This window comes from Miniopterus natalensis, chromosome 1 (assembly GCF_054644295.1).
Source record: "Miniopterus natalensis isolate mMinNat1 chromosome 1, mMinNat1.hap1, whole genome shotgun sequence".
NCBI lineage: Eukaryota > Metazoa > Chordata > Mammalia > Chiroptera > Miniopteridae > Miniopterus > Miniopterus natalensis.
This window is the reverse complement of record NC_142081.1, coordinates 42,450,024-42,477,774: the sequence shown is the minus strand read 5'-3', so window position 1 is coordinate 42,477,774 and position 27,751 is coordinate 42,450,024. Positions and strand designations below refer to the sequence as shown.

Sequence of the window (27,751 nt, the reverse complement as noted above, 5' to 3'; positions counted from 1 at the left end):
AGCTTCAGCTTAAATATGAAAACTAAAGTTAAGTATCTGCAAAGTGGTATTGTCTTTCAGTAAAGGAGGAGCCCAGTTCTGCACAACCATAGCGTATCTTTTAAGTATTTATTAAAGTACCAAAACATATTTAACAAGTTTTGTCAAGAATTTTGACAGGTTGTTATGAGAATTAAATAAGTTAATATGTTTGAAGTGATGAGAACAATGCCTGGCATATAGTAAGTAGTTTTTAAGTGTTTAATGAGTACAAATTTCTTATTGTCTCTGAGGTGCTAAGCAGAAATATGTTTCACCTGTCTCTCTTTAAAGTAATTTATAACACTTTTGGTTTTAGAATTTAGCTTTGATGCTTCTAAAGAACTCACTTTACTCTACCCCTTTCTACCATATTTGCTTCCTTGGACCAAAAGCTTGGACCAACTGTGAAATATTAACTGGAGTGAGGAGAGAAGCAGCAATTTCATTTCAAATTCAAAATACATTTTCACTGTTTAATCCACAAGTTTTAGGATTCATGGGATCCTAGGATTCATGAGATTAAAAAATATTTTTGCTGCCCTTTCTGAAATAGAATCCTATTTTCTAGTCATCTATTCCTAGGAACAAAACCATCAGCAAAATTTTCCCCTGGGAATATTAAAAACGCAATAATTACTAGAATAAATTGGTACCACATTAAGTGATATCATGAAAAGTTACATAACTAGTTTGCCTCCCTATTGTAACTTCCTTAATGGATAATTAAAAAACAAAAAAACTTTTCCCATGAGGTCCTGTATTTGCTTTTCTGTTTTCAAGAAAATAAAATTCCAAAAAGTTAATAGGTTTTGGTACTACCTTGAGCTTTTTGGAGAAGGTGGTTTATCTATAGACAAAATTTGAATTAATGGCTTAATTAATTTGTATCTACTTAAATCTAAAACTACAGGAAATCCACATCTACTTATAGGATAACTGTTAAAAATTTTTGAGCAGGTAGCAACTCAAAGATAGTAATTTTAAATAGGTTTTTATTAATATGAGGATAGTAATTTTAAAATGTTATCTTAATTTTCTTAAGTAATTTATACTCAAATTCTAGGTTATTCTTAATAATGCTAGGTTAACAACACTGGGTTAATAATTCTAGGTTATTCTTTTTTTCCTGATTTCAAGACAAGATTTATTGCTTTACACACACGAACATGATACTTGTTCTTAATAGAAAAATGACATCAGATACACCCAGAATATGTTTAGCACTGGGATAGCTGCCAGGTCACACAAAACATATGTTCTTAGGAGCAGGGAGGTATGAAAATAAACTATCTTGCATTTGGTACATCAGAAACACTTGTCTGAATAATATTTTGCTTGAATTAAGTTCTTTAGTAATTTTTAAGTGTAAAACTTTATAACTTGTCTTGGTTCTAGGTTATTTTTAACACTTTCTATTTCATTCCAAGAGATGACTTTGCCAAATGCTGACGTGGTTAACACAGACTGAATCTCAAATTTATATTTTATAAGCATGATAAAGATTTGAGACAAAAGAATAATTTTAGTCAATGGACTATCAGCTATAAATATAGTAGGAAGCTCTTAAACTATAATAAGTTGGATCCCTTATGCTACTCAGTAAGTTTGGAGCCATCTTCTCTCTAGCACCAAATGGTATGCATTCATTAATATAACTTAGAGATTTTAGCAACAATATTCAAAGTTAATCAAAATCAGGAAGGTAAATCTATTCCAAAAATTTAATTCCTAAGCCAGTGGTTAAGGAAAAAGATATTTTGGCTAATTATGGCACATGAAATGCCAATTTTCAAAGAATTAGAAAATAAAATATATATTACACATTAAAAAGCCATTTAGTTATCCTTGTCATTTAATTTCTTTATCACAAATACCTTATAATTTTTCTAGAAACCCAACAGCATTGATATGTTATAATCTCAAAAGACTTTTCAATACAGAAAGCACCAGCTCCAGTCCTTATTCCTAATATTTCAGAAAAATCATTCATGTATTCTAATTACAATTCAAGGACAAAATACTGCCATATTTTATTCTGTATCCCAACATTTCTTCTTCAAGTTATAAACACAAAAACGAAAAACTATGTGTATTTCTTCCCCTCATTCCGTTTTTTCCTATGAAGAGTGCCTAATATCCTGCCAAGGAAGCTATCAAGAAATAGGTATCACTTTTAAATATAAAAGACTTAATACCATGAAAAAAAATGTTTTTCCCCACAAGCTTTTAAAATACTACCACTAGTGACAATTTTTAACATTTCATGTTTTCAAAACCACAATACAAATGGTTTTAATGAAAGTGCTAGTAAATAGTGAGTAATACTTAGAGAATTTTTAGTTATCCTTGGCTTTTTATTATTTAAAACTGCTGTACCTTCTATCCCTTTGCACATATAACCAAGAATTAACTGCATTATTCACTTAGAGCTTCTAACAAATGAGGCTAACTCCTGATGATGCTCTAAAACTATTCCTCATGGGAAACTTTTTTTTAGAAACCATCAGTTCATCTCTTACATGCTTTATCTTATGAAGCAAAGAGGAAAACTAGGAACTTTCCATTTGAAAGTGTATATATGTATATACAAGGCAAATGGGGTAGACAGTTCTCCCTGTAAAACCATTTAAACTATAGCAACTATATCAGTGAGCTAAAACATGGCAAATTACGTATTATTAAAATTCCATAGGCATTTTAATAAGTCAAAACACATGACAAATGAGAAACAAGCTGATCATTAACTCCTAGGTATTCACAGATTTCAAAAGGGTATATATTTTAAAGAAAATGATCTTCCATTTAACTCTTCTGATAAAATGTTTCTAAATTTTTTTGCAATTACTTTTCAATGACAATCAAATCTAAATACATCAGATATAAAAACATCCACTTAATTTAACCAGATATTTAATATTTCTTAATACTCACCTCTCTTTCTATGAGATGATGCCAAATCCAAATCAACATTTCGTCTTCCACTCTATTAACATTAAAGATAAATAAATAACAAAATTTAGTTGTGAAAAGTATTTTAAGATTAAGATTTAATAGAGTATTAATTTAAAAAATCTATATAATTATAACAATGTGCTAGTTATTCACCAGTCAAGTCAGACCAACAACAAAGTCTCTAAAAACCACTGAAAAGAGCTATAAGAAAGCACAGGCACATAATTCTCAGATACTAAAACACAAAGTCAAGGTACACATTAACACTGTAAAGTAGCAAGTTTTGTTGTTGTCACCTTTTCTTCTTTGGAATCTTTCATCTTCCAAACAAATCTTATTAATACCTTCTTGATGCCTAAAGCCCCTGTAGCAAAGTCCCATTTTCCAAAATTCCTACTTGTTCTATCATTTCTTTCCATTCTTTTCAAAACTCCCACTAGCCGTGGCTAGGTGTTTAGAGGAAAAGAATCTGATGAATTCACATTAACAGAAAAATAACATAGTCCTAAGCCTTGTGGTAGTATTTTAAAAGTTTTTAAAGAACCTATTAAATAAAGAAATCTCAAACTGTCACAATGGTAGATAGCTGAAGGCTTTCAGAAAGAACAAAAGTGTATTTTGGGGTGGGGCAGTGTAAACAACTGTCCACTCATATGTACAACCAACCACATACACACTATGCATGACTTAAACTTATGCACAGACTTGACATTATGGTCGCAATAATTTCAACTATACTCTATGAACAATAAAAAAAAACTGGTGGCAAAGAAGAAAGGTTGCAGAAGTGACAAAATAGATCCACTTAGGAGATGTCACTGTAGAATATCTTTACCTGGTCACACATATAGACACATATACGTACACTATAGATAAATACATTTTGTCACACAAGCCCCCCCCGAAATAACATATTCTCAGGCCATTTGGTGCTGGACAAAACACAAAAGGTTATCACAACAGCTCCTAAAGATAGCACTGTGTCATGCAATAAAACATTTTTAATCACATTGTACCTTTGTCATGAGAGCGCATGAAAGAAATTTATCTCAGACCTTGAAACCAAAAATATCTGTGTTTCCCTTAAAAAACTGGTTTTTATCTTTTAGATACTGTGAATCATGTAACTCATTATGCTTCCTTCTCCTGTTTGGTAGCCCATCTCTAGCAGAACATCACAGCGTATGTGCTGAAATGTGCAAATGTTACCTAGGGATCTATTTTCCTCTTCAGCTTCTTCCAGCTCTAATTTATCCTTTTATAAAGTATTTATTTTTGTATACCACATCAAATACTTTGTGAAATGAGGAGGATAGGAGTTAAAGTTAGATTTAACTGCTTACTTAGGTTTCTTTTCTGTTTACTAAGAGAAGTAGATAATGTGCCACATAATACCCTTTATGAAAGAAGTTTAAAACAAAGATTTTGAATTAAACTGGTTAACTTCAGTTGTTTTTTAAAAACCATTTCATTCATTAACAATTCAGGATAAATGAAGTGCTGCTAGATGTTGAGGGTAGTAACAGTAGTAAACAACCTCAGACAGAAGGGTAACATATTTCAGCTGAACAACCCCAAACGCCCCTACTTCTTGCTCCTCTTCATCTGTACCAGGCAGGCTCTCTGAAGCTGAGCCCAGGTCACCCTTCAACTGCAGTACAATCTGCTCTCCCTAGTTCTTGACTTTTCTACCTTTTATGACACTATCTTTCTATACATTCTATAAGAAAAGATAACAAAGAGTCAGTATGTTTTTTTTAAATGTGTTTATTAATCTTTTAAAAATTCTGTAGAAACTAAATGAGCAATCTTGGCAATTAAATCTAGACTCAACTCACCTCTATTGATCTATCTTCCCATTCTGTTTTGAAAACATAATTTTCAAAATTTTTTTTTAATCCTCACCCGAGGTTTTGTTTTTATTGATTTTAGAGAGGGAAGGAGAAAGAGAGAGAAAAACATCGAACAGCTGCCTCCCATACGCACCCTGACTGGGGATCGAACCCACAACCTAGGTGCCCTGACCAGGAATTGAAACCGCAAACTTTTGGTGTAGAGGACGACACTCCAACCAATTGAGCCACTGGTCAGGGCAGTTCTCAAAATGTTTTAAACTGTATTACCAAACTTGTTTTTCACAGCTCAGGTGAGGAAAGTATAACAGGTAGTATTATTCCCCACTTCAAAAATAAAGAAGCTGGGGCCCCAGCCAGGTAGCTCAGTTAGATAGAGCACAGTCCTGGTACACCAAGGTTCCAGGTTCGATCCCTGGTCAGAGTGCATACAAGAATCAGCCAATAAATGCATAAATAAGTGGAACAACAAATCAATGTGTCTCCCTCTAAGTTTAAAAAAATACTAATAATACATAAATAAGTCTAACATAAAACACTAGTGGCTAACAACCTGCTACGGAAATAACAATGAAAGTCAATGTGAGTCTAGGGAACGCTTTCTGGAATAGTGGAACATTTTAGCCAGTCCTTAAAAAAGAGATAGGGCTTGATCAACAAAACCCAGGAGAAAGACATTTAAAGCAAACAATGCTTGAGCAGAGGCTCAAGAGGTATGTTTAGGGTCTGGCAGATGAACTACTATGGCAAAAACACAGATTACTGCAGGAGAAAACTAGCTTCAAATGCAGGCAGGCAACATGTTCCAGGATCTTTGATTTCTAGGTAGGCAATGCAGTCACTGAAGTTTTGAATAGGAAGGTAGCATGATAAGCAGGTGTTTTTGTTCTTGTTGTCATCTGTGTCTTCAAGAGCTCTAACTTTGGGAGCAATGTCTAAGGAGGAGGACTGGGAAAAGCAGGGAGATCAGTTTGAAAACTACCAGTTCAGGTAAAGGTAACAAGGGCCTGAATTAAAAAGTAAAAAAGAAGGAATGGGCACAGAAATTTTACCAAAATAGATTAAACAGTTACTCATTTATTAAAAAACATTGACTGTCTAGTGTATGCCAGGCACTGTAGATGCTTGGGCTATAGCAGTGAATAAAACAGCAAAAATTCCTGTTCTCAACTGCAGGCTAACAGAAACTGATATAAATATTATAAATTATGTTAGGTGCTGGGGGTTGTGAGGGGAACAGAGCAAAGCAAGGCACACAAGGAGTGAATGAGTATGTAGAAGGGAGGGCAAAATGCAATTTAAATAGAGTGGCTAGGCCTGGGCAGTCAGGCCAGGCCTCACTCAGTTGGTTGGAGCATCATCCCGTAGGTGGCAGGTTCAACTCCCAGTCAGGGCACATACTCAGGATGCAGGTTCAATCCCCAGTCTGGGCGCATATAGGAGGTAATCAATCAATGTTTCTCTCTCACATCGATGTTTCTCTTCACTCACTCTCTCCCACTTCCTTTCTGGAATCATTTTTTTTTTTTTAAAAGAGTAAATAGAGTGGTCAGGGTAGGCCTCACTGAAAAAGTAACATCAGAATGAATATTTGAAGTAAGGGAATTAGTCATGCGGACAACAGTATTCCAGTCAGAAGAAACAGCCAAGTAAAGGCGCTAAGGGGAGGTTGTGCGGTATGTTTATGGAAAAGGAAAGAAGCTACTGTGGCAGGAGAGTCACCAATGAGAGTAGAAGAGGAGATGGGAGAGACAGTGTGGTCAGAATATGTAGAGTCCTGTAGGCTTCTACTCGCAGAAAAAGTGAAGTCACTGGAGGTTTTGAGTAAAGAAGGGCATGATCTATGTTATCAAATTATATGGTTGGGAGACTAGATAATGAGACTCATCAGACTGGGGAAAAAATGGACAGAGAGGAATCTCATTAGACAGCAAAACTAGGAACATGAACTGAGAGCACAAAGAAACTAATGGGAATAGGAATAAAAGGAGGAAGAACAAGCAAAAACATCATGAGACAATGAAACCTGCTTGAAGACACTGTTTGACTTCTTAGATGAGGAAACTTTCATGCTTAGAAGTTTCCTTTAAACATATTTTGTTTATGTAGCACTTGTATAAACCCAGGTTTCCAGCCTGGGTAGTTAACAGTACTGCCTACGAAGATAGGCCATATGAGAGGAGGAGGTTTGGGAGAAAGATGAGTTTATTTCTGGACAGGTTAAGACTGGGGTAACCTGACATGTTCAGGTGGAATATCCATCAAGGAGTCAGATATAGGAATCTGAAGTTTAGGAAGAAGTCAGAGCTAAAGACAGAAATCTGAGAGTCATTAATAGGTAAGTGGAAAATATCTATGCAATACACTTATCTCATTTCTCTTAAAAGTTCTTTTAAAAAAGTTTTTTATACGTCTAAAACAAATGTATATTACTTACACTAATTAAAGCCTTACATATCTATACCTTGAAAACAAAAATCTTTCTTTACCAAATCTAGGTATACCTACCAGTGCGTAACCCTCTTCATCTGACTCAGGCTGAGACAAATCAGACTCACTCCTCGATTTGATCAGTCTGTAATTTGGGCTTGCGTGGACTAGCCGGCTCTCTGCAGTAAGACTTTCACTCCTGTCTCACACGCACAAAGAAAAGTTTTTCGATTTCGGACTGTTAGTGAACATAAAATTTAATGGAACTAGCAGCATAGAGATAATACACACAGAATGAGGAGTAATTATGCATCGATGGGAAATTCCGATTCTTGTCTAAGCACAAAGCCCTTCTGAATTACATGAAAATAATTTGCATGCCACTAAATTACAGAGACATGCAAGAACTTCGTGTTTCTCAACTACTGTTGTTTATATGTATGAATACTGTGTCTTCTCGTTTAATCAGAAACTTATATTCCAGGCTGAAGCAGTGTTACTCTTTACATTACTTTTGATTCATCCTAGTCAATTTGCGTTTCATCCTCCACATCTGTGTCAATTTCAGAATACTCTAACTTTGAGAATAAACCATTTCAATGCATAAAGTAACAAAGGGAGGGGAGTAATGTTTTAAGTTTCTAGTCAGTCCCACCTGGTCATAAGTCCACCCCCTTCAGAGGCACTTGTTGAAGGTTGCTGCAACTGTCCTTCTTCCCTCCGCTTCTGAAGCTCATCAATCACAGGACTTACTCCTAATATTAAGAGGGCACACCGATGGATCACGGAGTTGCAGGCAGCAGTGTACACATCCTGACCCTCGGGAAGGTCTGTGCTGACCCTTCGCTCTTGCTGAGACTGAGGAGGTGGATCATCAGATCGAGCCCCAGACCCTGCCCCACTGTTCATTCTATCTCGATCTCGGCTACGAGCTACTTCACGGGCTGAGAGGAAACACTGAAAGATTTCTGTAACATGCAACACAAAAACAAGGTCTTAACACATGGGGAGAGAAGAGCAAAGAAAATAACAATAAAAATAGTCAAAATATTTGGACCAAAAACTTACTGAAAGAGGGCAAAATTATTTTTTTAGACATTAAATGCAGCATAGTAACTAAGCTAAAATTACATCAAAAATACACATAAAATATTAAACGTTTTATGAAAATTACAATAGGAAATAGAATTTAGACTGATTAATTCTATTTCTACTCTTATTTATGAGTTAGATCAATGGTTTTCAAAGTGTGGTCTCAGACCAGCAGCACCAACATCATTTGGGCACTTGTTAGAAATTCAAGTTATCAGGCCCATCCCAGAACTTCTGAATCGGAAGCTCTAGGCATGGGGCCAGCAATCTGTGTTGTAATAAGCCTTCCAGATGATTCTTAAGTCCACAAGAATTTGAAAAGCACTGAGTTAGATAAAAATAACTACTTATAATCATGACCTTGGTATGAAAAATGTCAGGTTACAAAGGAACCAAGACAAAATTTAAGTTGCAATAGATACAATGAAAAGGCCTCTTTCCCCTTACAAATTCCATATAATACCTAACACCTACACTTTGCTGTATCTTGAATACAGTAAATAAGTACATCCACTAAAGGTCTTTGCTCAAACAGAATCTGGTTAAAATATATGGCCAAGGTTGCCTCCAGAGTCAAATGACATCACCAAGAATGTCCTATCTGATGCCAGCTCATCCCAAATTATAAGTGTAAAAAGTCAGTGGGTGTACCAAGGTTCTGATGCAGTGGTAGATACTTCACAAGAGGGAAAAAATATTTTGCTCAAATTTGAACTGAAGAAGGTATTCTTGGGGAACCAAGGTAGGAAAGTTGGTAAAGTACTAGATTCATCTGTTAATATGGAAATAGAAACTTTAAAAATGGATGTATGTATTTTATAGAACTTTTATGACGATATTTTCATTATGTTATTGAAAGTCCCTATTTCAATAAAAATCAAAGCAACAAATGCAAAGTCCAGAGCTAAAAATCAGTTAAAGTAATTAAGAGAATAGTCACTGGAATTTTGGATAGAACTGGTTCTAATTCCAGCTGCTGCTAACTGTGGTGATAAGCACACAATTTCGCTCCTTAAACCTCTGTTTGACTATCTCAAGAACAGAGTAATACTAGAACTCATCTCACAAAACTTTTGCAAAGATTATGGGTTAATCTATGTGAAGCATTTATTCAGTGCCCTGCATATTAGTAGGTGCTCAAAACGGTAGCTAGTTTAAAAATTATTACTCCCTGGATGAGTACTATGCTTTCTGTTACCGTAACTGAGGGTTATACTTTGTTACTGTTTTTTTCACTTTGGCCTTTGCTTTCAGGAATTCCTAAGGTAAGTTTTAAGTTCAACTGCAAAAGTTTCCTCAGTCTAGGTTTTTCATAATTATTCTCCTTTCCCATATCCAACCCCCCTTTCTCCATTTAGACCTTATCTTTTCCTCTTGCTTTTAATGGTTTTTGGTCTTGTTTTGAGCCACCTCAAGATCATTTTTAGAAGTATCCAGAACATAAACAAACCGATAATAATAGTAGGTGTCCAACTGATTGATATATACAGACAATCCCAATACTAAATGCATAGCTAGGCATAGTGTTTTAGGTTACAAAGCGGATATACACTTTAACTTGAAAAAGCCAAATCACTCAAAAGATAATAACAAATGTTTAAAAAGCTTTAATATTTCTCTTTAAATATATAAATTATTACCTTTAAAAACTATCCATAGCCTCAGAATATAAAAGTATAAAAAGTGTTATTTACCCAGCCAATAGTATTCTCATGTATATTCTTGCTCCCTACTGGGAACAGCAGTGAGGTCAGTGGGTGAAATTTGTAATTTTAAAAGTTCTACATATGAAAATAACTGGGCTCTCCTAATATGCATAGAAGGGGGCTCTCTCCCTCGTCACACAGAGGTTGGCCAGGCTAATGGATAACTTGGAACCCCAGAGAGGACATACTTTGAATGACCTTATCCAATGACTCATGGGCATCATTTCATGCATGAGACTCAGTGGAACTGGCAGTTTCCAAAAGCCTGCTTCCAGAGCTTTTCAGCCCCAAACATGAAATTCAATACCTTCAGAATGGAATGAGCACAGGGCTGAAATGTTAACTAATGTAAATTCAGGTCACCAGTAGAATATCAAATTATTTTAGAAAAACCAGAAAAACTTTTTTCTTTCTCTCTTCCCCACTCAGTTCCCTTACCAAAAAGAATGGCACAGTGTATATCTGTAAAGTAAGGTGCACACTCACTGCCAGCTGTCATCACTTCATGCTCCCGTTCTTCCTCTTCATCCTCTGGCTCTGGATGCCCCTCTTCCCGATCTCGCTCAGCCTGTTCTTCCATTTCAGCTTCTTCGTCAATGGTCCGGGTAAATGAATGCTCTTGAGGATCAACATCTGCAGAGTCTTGGTTTTCTGAGATCTTAAAGAAATGATCAGAGTTACACTGAACGTATTTTTCAAAAACTTTGAAAAACTTCATTAAAACCTTGACTTTTTTTTTATCATGGAAAATACTGCTAATATCAATAATAACACATGAACATTACTACAAAAAAACCAAGACATATTGGATAAACTTGAAAAAATTAGAAAGAACGTATATACACAAAATACATAGAGATACCTATATACTCTTGCTTCCTCACTATTTTTATTAAAATGTCATGCTATATTGTTATATTGCTATTCAGCTATAGAGCTGCAACTTAAAATAAGTTATGACACCAAGAATAAAAGGTACTTAATGAATATAAATTTTGATTCCATTCAGTCTCCCTCAAGTTATATATATTATTATTCTGTATAATTGTTTAATAATTCTAATTTAGAACAGTATTTTTTAACTTTTTTTGTGTGAGAACACTTATTCTACTCTCTTAGCAAATTTCAATTATACAAACAGTATTGTTTTTAGTTTTTTCCTTACTTTGTTTGCCCCTGAAAAAAAACAAATATTAGAAATCTGGTATGAAGAATGTTAGTTTTATTTCCCATGGTGATTATGCAATCTAGAAATCATCTAGAAGAAAGAGTCCTTAAAACAGGTGCTTAAGAGAATCATAAATACCATAACAGTACTATATCATTTCCCCCACAAATCTCAGTATAAAGCACAAATTAAAAATTTTAATGATATCCTCTAATGCATAATAAAAGTTATTTTGTGATTCACGGCCAGTAAATAACTAAGAATTTCACCAAAATGGGGATACTGAGCAGTCAGTCTCACACAATACGTAAGTCATTATCCCTATATATGAGACTTTCAAATATGAGCTTCAACAAAATGACAAATTAATTTCATGGAGTTCCAAGGTCACTAACAAATAGTCAGATCCACAAATATTAAATAAGGATATGCTAAAAGAATACTATAATAGAAATGTAGAGATAGAGTTTGATTTTTAAAATCTAAGATCTAAAGAGTAGCATACAAAGCATCTACTGCATAAAGTTTCAATGTAAGCATTTCTAAGGGTGATGTATTATACAGGCTTATACTTATAACTACAAGATCATGTTATCAGGATTACCAAGCACTTTAGAAATTATCTCGTTTTTGGTGCATGAATTAACTTCTGGAACATCATTAATAAAAAGTTTCAATCTTTACTAACCCAGTGGTGGACAACTCTAGTACTAGAAGGCTTTTTTCCTTACATTCAGCTAACAATGATTCTCCATGCAACTGTTACCCTTTGGTCCTACTTGTGCACTCTGGAACAGTAAGGAACACATTTATTTCCTCTCCTACGCAGAAATTCTTTAAGTACTTTTACAGTAGCTACCCTGTGACTCTCCTTTGTTTTCCCTTCTCTAGTTCTTATGACTTTTGAACCTTTCACCAATCCAGGGTATTTTGTTAGCGTCCCTCATAAATTATGGTACCCCAAATTAAGTAGGATAGTTTAAATGCGGTCTGATCAGCATAAAATAAAGGAATAATATTTCCTATGAGGCCAATTCAGTTTGTTAAATAATTTATACAGCCAAAGAATATATGAACTTTCTTAGTAGCCATATCATACTTGATAAATGTGGGGTTAAATAAACCTCCAATTTTTTACTTGTTCAATTTTTTTCACTAGAAAAAGAACTGCTCAACGTTTAATTGTACATCTGCAATAAGCAAGGCACTTTTTTCCCTGACATAAACCAATATAGAGCTCTCTCTCATAGCTTGCAGAAAAATAATAGAAATTAACTGATTTCCAACTTTACCCATCTGTCCCGTGATGACGACCTGGTCTGAATAAGTTCAAGGTTCTTGCAAGCAAGTAAACGACTTCGAACTTTGTACACACAACGGTACACTTCTGATAAGCTTTTACCAGGTTGGTATCTAAATAAAGAACCAAAATAGAAAAGTTACCTAATTTCTAATATCATGAGAGCAAATATTTGTCTGAGCATAGTTTTAAGTTACTTGCCGGCTTTCTCCACATGCTTGACTAAGTAAATTTGTGTGTTTCAGAAGAGCTGCAAGAACAAATCTAGATACAGTGTCCAAGAGTGATTCATTACTTAAAGTTGCACTGTCCCAATCTGAAAATAAAAATGATGCATTGACATTTAAAAGGGCTCAGAAAACAGTTCAGACGTAATTTTAATAGCTTCAGTAATCTAATATCCAAATAGTATCTTTCTACACAGTTATTTAACAAATACACCTTCTAGATTCCACATACTGTTCTGTATGCTAGGGATACAGCAGTAAACAAAACTGAGTCCCTGATCTTACAGAGCTTATATTCTAGTTTAGGGGAGGCAGAGAGAAAATAAATAAAAACATTAATATGACAGATAAGTGCCACAGAGAAAATTAAAGCAGGGTAAGGAGAACAGAGAATACTGTACTGTGTGAAATTGCTATTTTATATAGACTGGTTGGGAATGTCTCTGATAAGGCTAAAGTTGAGCAGAAATCTAGGTGAAGTAGGAGAAGAAGCCACATAGAAACAGTGTCCCCTCAGAAAAAACTAGGGTAGAGGGCCTGAGGTGGGTTCAAGGAAGCAAGTGTGGCTGAAGCAAAGTATACATGCACAAGAGTTGTAGGAGACATTAGAAAGCTGGCTGGGAATAGATCACACAGGGCCTTTCAGGCCATTGCAAATCCTCTAGGTTTTACTCTGAGGGAAATGGAAACCACCATTTACAAGTCTTTGAACAGAAATATGACACGATCTGACTTGTGTTTTAAAACACTAACTCTGACTGCTGAGTGGATAAGTTCCTATAGGGATAGCAACAGCAAAAGTAATTATTGCAGTTATTTAGTGAGAAATGATGGTGGCTCAGACAAAAGTGGTAGCTGTGAAGGAAGTGAAAAATGGTTAAATTCCACATGTATTTTGAAGGTAGAGCTGACAGGATTTGTTGATGGATCAGATGTGAGAATATGAGAGAAGTCAAGGTTGACTATAAATGTATTTAGAATGTGGTTGGCATTTACTGAGATAGGAAGACCACAGAAAGAACACTTTTGGGGGATAGGGAGCTAGAATCAGGAGTCTGGTTTTGAATACTGGCTATTAGATATCCTAGAGGAGGTATTGCGTAAACTAGTCAAGTGTGTACATATCTGGTATTTAAAATCATGAAAGTAGATATTGGGAATACATGTACATTTAAGAGGGTAAGAAATGAAACATCTGGACAGAAATGGATACATGCAATTGAAAATCCAGATCACAGCATTAGATGATGAAAACCAGTCAGGTGCTTTATTTAATTCCATGTGAGCATACCAGGACTACATTTTAAAAATGCAGTACATTCAGTGAATTCCAAATGGTGGTGGGACGTTTACTGTCTATTCCACTCCCAGAATGTCTGCTAGACTGTTAATTTGATAGACTTACTGTGCTACTTAAAAGCAAAACAAAACAAATAGAAAACACCCCTGGCAAATATTAAGCCCCAAGTTACCTTTATTTGTTCTTAATCCCTTCTTACAACTCCTACCTCATGAGATAAAATTTTACATCTTGGTTTTCCAGTCATTTCTGTATACTTAGGTAAAAAATTAAGTTCAGATTTACCTATTTTATGTGAAAAAACTGACAATATAAACATGCCAGATTTAAAGAAATTCTTACAGCCCACAGAGAATCTTAAAATGACAGTCTATATCACATACACAATTTTTCCATACTAGGTTCTTGAGAGATCATCTGTTCCAAGGGACTGCTTGCTATTCTGAGAATTGTGTTGGCTTAAAATCAAACATACCTCATTTCAAGCAGGCTAATAATTCAATTTAAAGCAAACTAAAGTAACACCCTTTGCTGTATTTCCAATTTAGCAGGGATTATCCTCCTATGCAATTTTTAAAATAATGGGTTCTTTTAAAAGACCTTCATTAAAGTCACGGTCTGTTCATACCAAGCACTACAGAATGTTTCTACTATTCAGGTATAAAGCCTAAGCTACAGTGTATAAACAATTCAGCAAATGGAGTCATACAATGTTTTTTTTCATCTCACGTTTACATCTAGTTTTTAAAAGTTCTCACTGCAATGTAATGTGATAATATAAAAGAAAACCTAACTGCACGTTCCAAGCAAATGTACAAACATGAGAGTATCAGAAAATACAACTTAGAAAGTAAACCTTTTTCCCCTTCCAATACTATACTTTTGTACCTCTGGTGGGAGTCAACACATAAAACAAATAAATAAATGAAAAATAAACAGAATGAAATTAAACTTTCAAAGGTATCATCTCACTGGTGTTTTAACAATCTGAATATGTATCTCATTTCATTTTCTTTATACAAAACAAAGTACAATAAAAGGTAAAAATGTATTTACTTTGAACATTTTTATCACAGCAGAAAGGAAATCTAAAGAATTGTGGGGAAACTAAAAATAGGATAAAAAAATATAACATGGAAAAAGACAACTAGGGATATGTGAGTCTGAACAATCCAGGTCATTGTTGAAAGGGAAAACACAGAAGCTAAAAAGAAATCACGTATATCCTTTGAAAACTTGTACATAAATTTAATTATATATTATAAACTAAAATACCACTATATACTTGAATAGCACTTTACTACTGTACTTAATAGTACACCTTATTTCCAACTGATACCTTCACCAGCACTCGGAAGTAGGCAACTGTTTTACAGAGGAAGAAAATGACCAGGCCTAGAGCTGAGACTTTTCCATTCACATATTTTCAGTTCTGACACCAGGGTTTGCAAATGAAAAAGGTTCATTAAACAGACTCTTATACAAAATCCATTTACATTGCATGGAATCCTTCAGTAAAATAATTGCCTCTGGATTTATCTTTTATACAAATCTCAATTTTCCCACAGTGGGTTTGCTTCAAGTGAGATATATGTGTGTGTGTGCATGTGTGTGTATATATATATAAAACATCTCTAGGGTATTTTGCACAAAGAGGAAAAAGAAATTAAAAAAAACAACGTTATTTGCAAAATATCCTTTCCTATAAAAAAATAATAGGGAGAGCCCTATGATTTATCTATTTATATGTATTACACATACATATTAGTATTATGAGCTAGCCATGTATCTATCCCCTTTATTCTCTTCATCTTACCTTTACTAACAGCATAATCCTGCATGCTGATCCAAAGGCTTCGTGCAGGCTCTTTTGAACAACCCAATGCCAAGTCTACATAGACAGCAATTTCAGGCCGCAATTTGTAGTCAAAAGGCTTCTGTTCTTCATTTCCCGAAAGAGCTACTTCTAATAGGCAACTCATACATTTATCTAAAAAGATAATTATTCAAGTTATTCATTTTAAACCTTATAAATTTTGGTGCCAGAAACAAAATCTTACATTTATTTAATGCATATGAAATGATATATTTCAAATCAGTTTAAGTAGATGCTACAAAGTTCTTTAATGTTTCTCAACTGGAGGTAGTATCACTCCTTCCATCTTCTCCATAATGATGTGTGACCACTCCAGGGAGGAGTTCTAGCATTTTAGTACGCAAGGGCCTACACGTGCACCACCGTCAAATACAACAAAGAACTCTTTCATTCAAAATGGAATGATTAAGTATGATTCAAGAGAGATCAATGATACCATTAGCATTTGTTCAGGTGGTTCCTAACTTTTCAATGGGACACTTGGTATTCGGAATTAATTTTCCATTAAAAAAACAAAACAATTATCTAAACAATAGGTTCTTGGGCTAATACCCAGTGAATTTAACCCATAATATAATTGAATAATCATACATTTACAATTTTACAAAGGACAAATACCCTTTCTTAATACATGCAAGTATTTAAACATAAAATGTAACATTTTAATAGTGATTTTATAATTAAAAAACTGAAAAATAACATTAAAACTAGAAGTGAAATAAGCCAGTCAGAGAAAGACAAGTACCATACGATTTCACTCATATGTGGAATCTAAAAAGCAAAATGAACTAACAAGCAAAACAGATTCAGACTCATAGGGAGAAAGAAAGCAGGCTGACAGCTAAAATGGTGGGGGATGGGGGTGTAGTGGCAGAGGGGTAGAAGGACTGAGCAAAAAAGAAAAAAAAAAAAAGAAAAAACTCAAGGACACAGTGTGGTGATTGCCAGGGGGAGGGGGAGGAGGGTATGGGGGGATAAATGGTGATGGACAGGCACTTGACTTGGGGTGGTGAACACAAAATACAGTGTACAGATGATGTATTGCAGAATTGTGCACCTGAAACCTGTATAATTTTGTTAACCAGTGTCACGCCCAATAATTTCAATAAAAAGGGAAAAAGAAAACTAAAAGTGATTTTATTCATACTAAAGGCCAGTTAATTGAGTAAATATAACAGAAATACGAAGAAGGTAGAGATATAGATACTTTTGTCCTAGGAGGACATCTGGAACTAACACAGTTAAACACTGATAGTACTGTAACCATCTTTATGATGTTACATATCTCTTGAAATTTTACTTTTTTTGATACATGTATCATAAAGTACCAGTCTAGCATTCATCAGCCATAGCCAGAATCACCTTCTGGTTCATAAATGAAATGACAAATATATACACTCCTATTTGGAAAAGGAAGAAAATCTTCAATAGCTCTCCTCAATCCACTCTCCACCCTTCCACCCCAAAGCAGAATCTTTCTGTGATTTTCATCTTGGTTTCTACTTCTTGTTTTTCCCTCTTGATTGAGATTCTCTTAGACTTTCCTTCTTGGATACTCTCTGAGTTTCTTTGTCTTATCAGAGAAATAATGAATTTTAGATCTAATATGACCAACTCATTATTTTATGGATTAAAATTAGAAGCCCAGATAGATTAAAGGACCTATCCTAGATAAAACAACTAGATCATCTGTTCAGGAACTGGAGAAATCCTCATATTCAGACAGAGAGCTAGCTTACCAGCAAAGTAGACAAATGGGAGATGAGGCAGAACAAAGGAATCCCCAAAGACACCATAAATAGGAGGAAAAAAATGAGGAATCTCACAAGGTAACACCAGCATGAAAGCAGGACCAGCTAGGAGGAGGACAGCAACTCACATCTGAGAGGTGTTTGAAAACTGAGCACGGGTAAGTCATGGTAGGTAAACTTACAAAGCCTTACATTCTATGAAGCAGTTTCATAACCTCCAAGCCCCAGAACACAAATAATCAAGCACTTTCCCATTTTTATTGAGTTAGATGACGTGCCCAAAATCAGTGACAAGTAATGACAGAGTGGGACTAGGCCTCCATTTTCCTAGTCCAGAGGCTCTTTTCACTATACAATGCCGCAGGATGTAACTGTTTGTCTTAGGGCTCCAAGTTACAGTCTCAGATCCCCTATCCTGCAAATGCTGCTTTTGTTTCCTATCAGTTTTCTACTTAGCAAACCCAGAATAAGTGAAATCTCCAATGGAGGCATAAACACAAGCAAATATTTAAAATGTTGCAGAGAGCACATTACCTAACTGAGGGGTGTCCATTTCTACGCCGTCACTAAAAAGTGGTGTTTTCATCCAATATGCAGTGTCTTGTTCCTCTGGAGACACAGGGGAGCCCTGAAGCATGCCACCAAGACATCGCCCAATAAGGAGAGCAATTGTTCTCTCCAGATCCACAAGCCACACCCAGGACTGGGCTGGCTGAGGTAAAGGTACGCCAGCAGGATCGATCAGTTCTGGCCCTCCTAAATACAAAATCATTAGTAATGGTATCTTTATCAGGTATTCAAGATTCTCAAGCTTTCTCTTGCATTAGAAAACGATGTTGATGCAAAACTAATTTTACAATAAAAATAAATTAAAACACTTTCTGTATATATTCCCTTTACGAGGCTAATTTAAAACATATTCAGATAAGTTATGCTATCAATAATTTCCTTTGTAAAAATATTAATTTTAAGATAAACATTAAAATAGTATATGACAGAATTATTCCAAAGGATTCTATTCCTACTTTTCATTATCCAGATCAAATTTTACCATAAGAGTAGTTGAGGCAGCTCATCCCTTCAAAATCAACACAAGAGGTGATCTAGTAAAATGACATTTAGTATTGTTTAATGCTTTTAAAGCTTGAATTCAGAATTGTACTAAGATTTAGATCCATACTTTCTTATTGTACATTTGTTTTTAAAAGTTCTTCACATTAAAAATGAAAAAAAAACCCTATACCATAAAGATAAAAACAGATATCAGTGAAATTGTGGAGGAGGGGAAAAAACCCAGATCGACAAATCCAAAACTGGTTATTTGAAAAGACTAATAAAAATGGATAAACCTCTAATAAAAGTAATCCTAAAAGAATCCATAAATTATGAACAAAAGCACTGATGGCTTTAAGTGTGGCTCAGTTGGTTGGAGCTTCATCACATACACCAAGAGGTCACAGGTTCAATTTCCAGGCAGGGAACATACCCAGGTTGCAGGTTCGATCCCTGGTTGGGATGTGTATGGGAGGCAACTGATTGATACTCCTCTCGCTCATCAATGCTTCTCTCTCTGTTTCTCTCTCTCTCTCTCTCTCTCTTCCTCTCTCTTTAAAATCAATAAAAATATATCCTTGAGTGAGGATTTAAAAAAATTTTTTTTAATTAGGAATAAAAAAGAGGAAGTAACAACAGATACAATAGAGACTTAAAAAAACACGAGTTAATACAATTTTATATCAATAAATAAAAACCAACAAATGACATTTCTGGAAAAATTTCAATTTCCAAACTGGATTAAAAAAAAGAAAAAGGAAAGCTGGAAAAGAACAAAAACCTCTAAAGAAATAAAAGGAATAGCCATTATCTACCTAAAAAACCACCAGGGCCAGATAGTTTTATAAATAAAGTCTTCTAAACCTCAAGAAAAGATAACCCCTATCTTACATAAATTATTTCAGAGAAAAGGGGGAAAAAGGGAAACATTCTAAGCTGATACTTATGAAGTTGGTATAATGGTAGCAGTAAAAATAACGCAACACTAGCATGACAGAAAAATTATAGAAAAACATCAGTTATGGACACAGATGCAGAAATCCAAAATAACATAACACCTAACTCAGCTAATGCAAACAGAGTGGATCTTAGCAAACTCTGAGATACTTTCACAGAGCAAGCGTAAACCTGGAATGGCTCCATATTAAGCCTAACCAACATCGGGATACAGCTGTAACCTTGACACTTGACTTCATATAAATCTAGTTGTCACAGAACCACACAATGTTAAAGTAAGATAGGCCTTCTATGTCATCTTGTCCAACCTTAATCTTTCCAGGAGGAAAAAAACCAAGGCTTTAAGAAGTAGTAAGTGACTTGCTCAAGATCAGACAGCCAAATTACTAGCAGAGCCAAGACTAAAGTCAAGGATCTTATTATGCATTAGTCCAGGACCTTTCCAATAAAACATGTGACCTCACTTAAACTGGAAACATTTTTTAAATTGCAGTAATGACACTCCTTTGATAGCCTTAGGATAGACAGACTTTGGTGGAAAAACACACTGATGTTTTCTAATGTTATATTTTAAGCTATATTCAACTGCACAGAATCATCAACATTTTATAAATCAGGAGTGAATTCAAGGGTCATGCCTAAAATCAGAACGCTATTTCCTATAAAGTACCTAAAAAGGAAAGCACAGAAAAACAGGTTCCCAGTTTCCATCTTTCACATTCAGTTATCTATATATTCAAACAAAATACAAACTATTTTACTGTCAAACAGAGATCTAAAAATTTTGCATTTAAGAAATAAAACTTTTTAATCAAATCAATCTATTGACTATAAAATATGTCCTTATGCTGTTGACTCAGTTATGAAAGAATGCTTTCCTATCATCCATTGTAAGATGTATCCTAATTTAAACCATGTCAAAATTTGAAGAAAAATAAAGTTTCTTAGAATCAATGGAACATATACTATTCAAACCTGCTGACCATATATAAGACCCTACTCATAACACTGTTAAATATGAGAGCCCATTTTAGACTATAATCTCTGAGAAGATAACTTTATCTTTTTCATTACATAATACAACCAAGTGTCAGATATGATTTACCTGATGCATCAAGAGGAACAACTTTTCTCAAAAGCATTATTTGCTCTTTTACCATCTTTACTTACCATGAAGAGGCCACTGTAACTCTTGGTCTTCTAAAAGAGTGGCAGCTGGCAGGAGTCTATTAAGGCAATCAAGAGGTGGCAACAAGTCGAGGAGATAATTCAATAAAGGCCGAGCCACGGACACGGGGAGTAACAGTAGGGAATTAACAATCTGGCAGAGCATACTGCCTGCAGCTGAGACATATATCACATCTATGATGGGTAAGAAATTCAACATGGATCAATTGTTACAAACTTAAAAACAAACAAATTCTAACTTAGAACTATAGTACACTAAGTCAGTAACTTGTTGAACACCTACCTACCTGGTAGCTAGTGTGGAATTAGTATTTACTCACTTGCAGAGAGTGCCACCAACAGACACTCTGTGGGAAAGCATACCTTTCCTCATGCCAACAAATTCAAAAGATTATAGCTCCTTCCCTTAAAATGCATTATGAATTTCTGATTCACAAATTTATCCTTTTTGGATTTACTCAAAAAATATTTCCTGAGTACCCATACAACATATTCAGCACTGTTCTAGGTGACAGAGATATAGCCATGAAAAAAAGACATAAAAATTCCTGCCCTCATGGTGCTTATATTTTAGTGAGGGAAGCCTTTTATGTTTTTTACACCAAATTTACTTAAAAAAAAAAATTAAGATCACCTCAAAGCATCTTCGTATTATTAATATCAATTCTGTTTCAATATTTCATTGTATTTTGGGGCAGGGTGGACCATTCAGAGATAAGCTCAGTTTGAACGGGTTAAATTTTAAATGCCTGTGCAACAACAAAATGGAAGTGTCTAGTAAGCAATGGTTTGTTTCCCAGTTTCTTTCTTTTTTTCAGTGGGGGAACTTCAGAGATAAGTTGGTTTTGGACAGACATACTGAATTTTAGTTGTCTTTAGGACAACTGAAAAAAGACACCAGTAGGTAACTAAATAAAAGCTGACGTGAAAAGGAGTTCTCAGCCAGGTGCAGATACAAGAGTCTACATACACATGGTGGTTAAAGACAATGGGACCAGATAAGATCATTCAGGGAGAAATGAGGGTTTAGGGCAAAATTCAGAGGATCATACACACTAAAGGGCACATCCAAGGAAGAGGAGTTTATAGGAACCAACGAAAAACAGTGACCAGAAAGATATGAGTAAAAATAGAATTATGACTACACAGAAGCCCAAGGAAAAGAAGGCATTTCAAGGAATAAAGAAGAACACTGGAAAATGCTGAAAAAAGGTAAAGAAATAGCAGATAAAAATCTCACTTTATGCCATTTAAAATTTATCCTTTTGAGTATAAATCATCCAATGCCTTAAAATTAGGCCTGTCATGCTAATTGGCTTCTTTTAAGATTAATCAGATCATTCACTATTATCATGGCCCCCAAACCAAAATCAAAGGGGTTTTCAATAAGGAGATTCAAGATCATTCTTATTCCATTCAAAGGTTTCAGGCACTCATAAGGCTTTGGGAAGGCTAAGGATTTTTACTTTACAGCCACTGATTAAACTTGAAACTTAGTTCCAAACACACCTCTTAATTTTTCTCCAACGCTGCCATTCCAAGGACTTTCTTTGAGCAAATTTGCGGAACGTGAATAAATATCTGTGGCATGAGGCAACAAGAGCTGAAGATGTTTATGAAGCAATGCCACACTGCTTGAATTCTGAGGGAAAAAAGTTGCTAAATTACTACTTTGAAAGATTTAAGGTAAAAAAATGTCATGGCTTAACCAAATATCTTGAGTTTCAAGGCCCCTGAGAGAGGTCCCATAAAAGGCAAAGAATCACATACCTCACTAATGTTATTGATATGGCAAAATGCCAGCAGCTGTTTCTGCAGTGAACACAGCAATTCATGAAGATGAGCAGGCTGACTGTTCTCTGATGATGATGTTCCAAGTAGAAATTTATCACTATTCTTTTCTAGCTCTCCAAATGCTTGATCCTAAAATGATACATAAATGAAGATCATATTTGAAGTGTTTGGAAATGGAAGTAATGTCCTACCATAAATGATTCTGATTTAAGAAGCCACTATCTTCTTTCTCCAATATTATCAATCTTTAAATTTTCTGTTATTAGCTATTAGATAATAAGATTTATCAAGCAATCTCAATCTGTTTCTCCATTAAAAAAAATAATACATATTTCACCAAAATAATTTTGAAAATACAGAAAACAAGACATAGGAAAACAGCACAGTACCCAAAGACAACATACTTCAACATTTTAATGCAATTATTTTCCAGGTGTGTTCTGTAAAGTTTTTGTTTTCACATGCTTGTGAATTTCTAAGGTCAGAATCTTAAAAAGTAAATTTGTTTCTGACAATAAAATAAACAAGTGGACTAGCCCTGGCCAGGTAGCGCAGTTGGCTGGAGCATCGTCCCATACACCAAAAGGTTGTGGGTGTATTCCCCCGTCAGGGCACATAACTAGGTTGTGGGTTTGATCACAAGTGGGGGTACATACAGAAGGCAAACACTCACCCTCTCTCTCTAAAATCAATTTAAAAAGCATGTCCTCATGTGAGAATTGAAAAGGAAAAAAAAAAGTGGACTAAATAGACATGATAATATAATACGTAATCCTGGCTTGAGAGGGGGTTGCTATAAAGGACAATTTATTGGGACAATTACAGAAATTTGTATATGGACTACATCTTAGATAATAGCCCTGCATCAATGTTAAAGTTCCTGAATTCTATAAATTGTTCTGTTGTTATATAAGAGAATGCCCTCCTTCTTACACCGTGCTGACAGGCTATTTCAAGCCAGAACTCGCCAATGTGGCTGACTACTGTGGTCAGCAAGGTGTTTAAAATTAGTTAAATTAATGTAAGTGCAGACATGAGTTATCTCATGACCAGTCAGCAACATTTGGACATGGAAACACAGATATAGTCATGACTGGTCAGCAAGGTGATTATAAGAAATACATGCTAAGTGCTTAGGAATAATCAGCATGACATCTGCAACTTACCCTCAAATGATTTAGAATAAAAAATAGAGAGACAGATAGACAGATAAAGCAAATTTGGATAAATGGTATGGGGATCAAAAAATACACAGTGTAAAAAATTTAGAAAGTACCAAAACTGCATTTTTAAAAAGTTAAAAATCACAATTTAGCCAATCACCCCCTCAAAAAAATCACTATTAATATTTTTGGTGTATTTCTTTCCTGATTTTTTGTTTCATAATACTGCTTATTCTATTTTTTTACTCTTCTCTTTTTCAACAAATTCACAAATATTTTCTACATTTTCATAAACCAAGCATATATACAACTTGAGTCATATAATACTCCACTAAGCATATATATCATAATTTATTTAACCGTTTCCCTATTTTTAGACATTTCAGTTGTTTCCAATTTATTTCTTTAATTGCTTATAAATAATGTGATGAACATCTTTGTGCATAAAATATGGTCTATTTACAATATGCAAGAGAGAGTCAGAACATTTTAAGAGCCTTGCTATATAAGCACTATTATAAGCTCCCAAATAAACACTATTAGAGAGAAACTGACTGTTTGTGTCCCCTCAAAATTCCTATGTAGAAACCTAATCTCCCCAGATGTAGTAGTAATTGGAAGCAGGATCTTTGGAAGGTGATTGGTCATGAGGGCAGAGTCCTCATGAATGAGATTAGTGCCCTTATAAAAGAGACTCCAGAGAGCTCCCCTGTGTGAAGACTGTCTATAAACCAAGAAGCAGGCACCACCCAATCTGCCAGTGCCTTGATCCTGGACTTCCCATCTCCATAACTGAGAAATAAATATGTGTTGTTTATAAGCGACCCAGTCCAGGGTACTCTGTTAAACAGACCAAACAGACTAAGATAAGAACTATTATTTTAAACTCTTGGAACATGACAAATTTGCTTTAAATCACAGCAGAAAGAAACAATAATTTATTATTTTAGCCCAAAAGGAGTTAGTATTTTATTGCCATGTCCACATAATATACACATCAACCTTAGTCCTAATGACAATAAAGGCACTACTTTAATTCAGCATAAATGTTGCTTACAACTTTGGAAAAAAATTTCCATCATAACAAATGGATAGGGATATTCTACAAAACTGTTCCCATTCCACTTACAGCCAAATATCAGATCAAACTTACATTCTTAAATCTGAGAGAAAATAATTTATAGGAACACCTGTCACTCTGATTTAGTCAACAACCTTTTAATGTGGGCAGAACAAAACACTAAGACTCGTATAGAAAAAAAAGTATATACCTGACCCTGAAGAGGCATAGGAAACAATATGAAAGGATACACAGGCAATTCAATGTTAAGTTATACAGGAGACTTTGACTCTAATTACTAACAGGTATGCAATTATAATTACATGATTAGATGGGGTTATTTGGGCAAGGCTTCCTAAAATAATGAAGTCTTTAAAAAGTCCTGTACACTGCCCGGCCAGGGATAGCTTAGCGGTTGAGCGTCAACCTAGGATCCAGGGGATCAGGGTTCGATTCCCAGTCAGGGCACATGCCCGGGTTGTGGGCTCGATCCCCAGTCGGGGGCGTGCAGGAGGCAGCTGATCAATGACTCTCTCATCATTGATGTTTCTATTTCTTTCTCTCCCTCTCCTTTTCTCTCTGTGAAATCAATAAAGATATATTTTAAAAATTAAAAAAAAGTCCTGTACATTAACATCGAATCATTATACACATCCTCATTACTCTCCTCTTGCAAAACGGTGTTGACTATTTGTATTCTGTTTATTCTTGTACATCAACATCAAAAAATGTTGGTGAAATTCTAAAATAAATCTCTTTGGAATTCTCAATTATAAGGCACTAGGCCCCCCACAATATTTCAGAAGATCTGACATGTTTTCCCCCTATGGGGAAATGGAGTCTAGACTAGTTTTATTTCTTTAATCAGTGTTTAAATGTCAAAATATCTTGACCTGAAGTGCTACTTGCCCCCCTCCAAAAAACAAACAAAAAAACTGGAGCTTTATTATTATTATTATTGTTATTATTATTATTTTAACCACACACACAAAAACAACTTACTGTATAAAATCCTAAATTTCTTAAGAGAGTCTTCATCAAAATTTCAGCTAGATGAGTGTCTGGGTGGCAGCTCTGAGTGCCATAAGGTTGATCTAACAGGTTTCCGTAGCCAGTACACACAGAAGAGAGGTCAGTAGCATCAGAGGGTGAGCTATAGCCAAGTAAGGAGGCTACATGGGTATGATCTTGCAAACTTGTCAGAATGATATCCAGTTGCATTCTCTAAAGAAAAATATTTCCATCGATGAAACAGGAATAAATAATTAGCTTAAAATGCACTAGAAAAGAAAAAAAAAGGACCCCAAAAAACGACGATACTGATACTAACTAATCCATTTCATATATTGATTAACAATAATCTTTTAGCAAGTGTGTAATCAAAAGAAAAGCTATCACGCACTGGCCGGTGTGCCTCAGTTGGTTGGAGCGTCATCCCATACACCAAAAGGTAGCAGGTTCTCTTCCCGGTCAGAGCACATTTCTCTCTCACATCAATGTTTCTCCCTCCCCCTCTCTCTTTCCTTTCCTCTCTAAAATAAAAAAATCAATAAAAATTAAAAAAAGAAAAAAAAGAAAAGCTATCCCATTAATACCACTTGGGAAAATGCAACTTCTAGTTTTATTCCATCCTTTATTATAATACCTAAAGCTCTAAGCTAAAATGGCATACTCGGCATGATTTTAGTACTGTAAGTAGAGAGGAGTAGGAAATGTCAACAAATAAATTATACTACACATTCTTCTACAGAATTACCAATGAAACTACTTATCCTAATGTTTAAAATAAATCATTGAAACCTAAACTAATGCAAAATACTCATTGCAAGGTATCTGTGAATATTATATTAGAAGTATGTACCACTTTTTCCCGGATATCTTTAACTCTACAATTGATTGTTCTACTTGATTAAGCAAAATGTATTTACTTTAATGAAGAGAAGATATTAAAAATGAAAAGAATAAGCATACTCATATCATCAAATACTTTTTCATAACAGTCATCCTTTACTTTTTATGTAAGCAATTTCGAAGTTCTGGGCATGGAACCAATAGTAGTACATGCCCTTGATTTCAACTCAGTACATTACAAATAAACTAAAAGGTCTCTGTTTTGACAATGTAAGCAACACTGAAAAAATTAGTCATAATTTTAATAATTACCACCAAATCATTTAATAAATTATAATTTACTTCATCTTCATTAGAAATCTGGGAACTCTTCCAGTAGAAAACATTAAACACAAGGACTTACCAGAAACATCAAGTTAAGTATTATTTCATAAACACAAGGCAATTGATTAGCTTTATTTTCCTCTCTCTTTTGTGTGTGCGATATTACTGGTTTACTTAGATACCATGCAAAGGCTCACCTGTCCTTTGGATAAGCTTTCCCATCTATCAGGTCCTTGGGGTAAAAGAGAATGAAGTAACTCCATACGTTCTCGTAATGGAGGTAACAGCATGGTTGCTCCCACTGACAGAGTTTCAATTACCACCTAATATCAAAAAAGAAAAGTGTATTTATTGGCCTGGTTCTTATCCTTTTTATAAATAAAAAGATACATTAAATCCATTGACTATTAGGATGACAGAAATCTAAAGAAGGTAGATCATGGAAGTCTAAATATAGGTGATATGTGAGAAAAAAAAAAAAGGCATGCAAGTCCTTCTTTAGATGTCATACATATTTTGTATTTGCCACTAATAGATAATTGTCACCCAACAAATATTTAGTGTTGAATCCACAGCACTGGGCCTAGTAAGGCTCTCTGCAAAGTGCTGTGGATGCAGATACAAACAAAGACAAAAGCCCTGCTTTTGTGAGCATATATATAGTCTGGTCAGAGAGAGAAACCCT

The 27,751-nt window shown here is 34.8% G+C and overlaps 1 protein-coding gene across 2 annotated transcripts in view; it reads right to left on the bottom strand.

Moving 5' to 3' along the window:
* The window catches only part of HERC1 (HECT and RLD domain containing E3 ubiquitin protein ligase family member 1), a 166,443-nt gene that overhangs the window by 78,860 nt on the left and 59,832 nt on the right, over nt 1–27,751 (bottom strand). For both annotated transcript variants that reach the window (XM_016208584.2, XM_016208583.2), the window contains exons 13-25: nt 27,264–27,389; nt 25,894–26,115; nt 22,645–22,797; nt 22,384–22,516; nt 20,857–21,048; nt 18,211–18,432; nt 15,866–16,039; nt 12,724–12,838; nt 12,515–12,635; nt 10,541–10,712; nt 7,912–8,224; nt 7,335–7,455; nt 2,953–3,004 (exon numbers count right to left, since the gene is read on the bottom strand). In XM_016208584.2, coding sequence (XP_016064070.2) covers nt 2,953–3,004; nt 7,335–7,455; nt 7,912–8,224; nt 10,541–10,712; nt 12,515–12,635; nt 12,724–12,838; nt 15,866–16,039; nt 18,211–18,432; nt 20,857–21,048; nt 22,384–22,516; nt 22,645–22,797; nt 25,894–26,115; nt 27,264–27,389 — 2,116 coding nt within the window. The remainder of the gene's footprint in view (nt 1–2,952; nt 3,005–7,334; nt 7,456–7,911; nt 8,225–10,540; nt 10,713–12,514; nt 12,636–12,723; nt 12,839–15,865; nt 16,040–18,210; nt 18,433–20,856; nt 21,049–22,383; nt 22,517–22,644; nt 22,798–25,893; nt 26,116–27,263; nt 27,390–27,751) is intronic.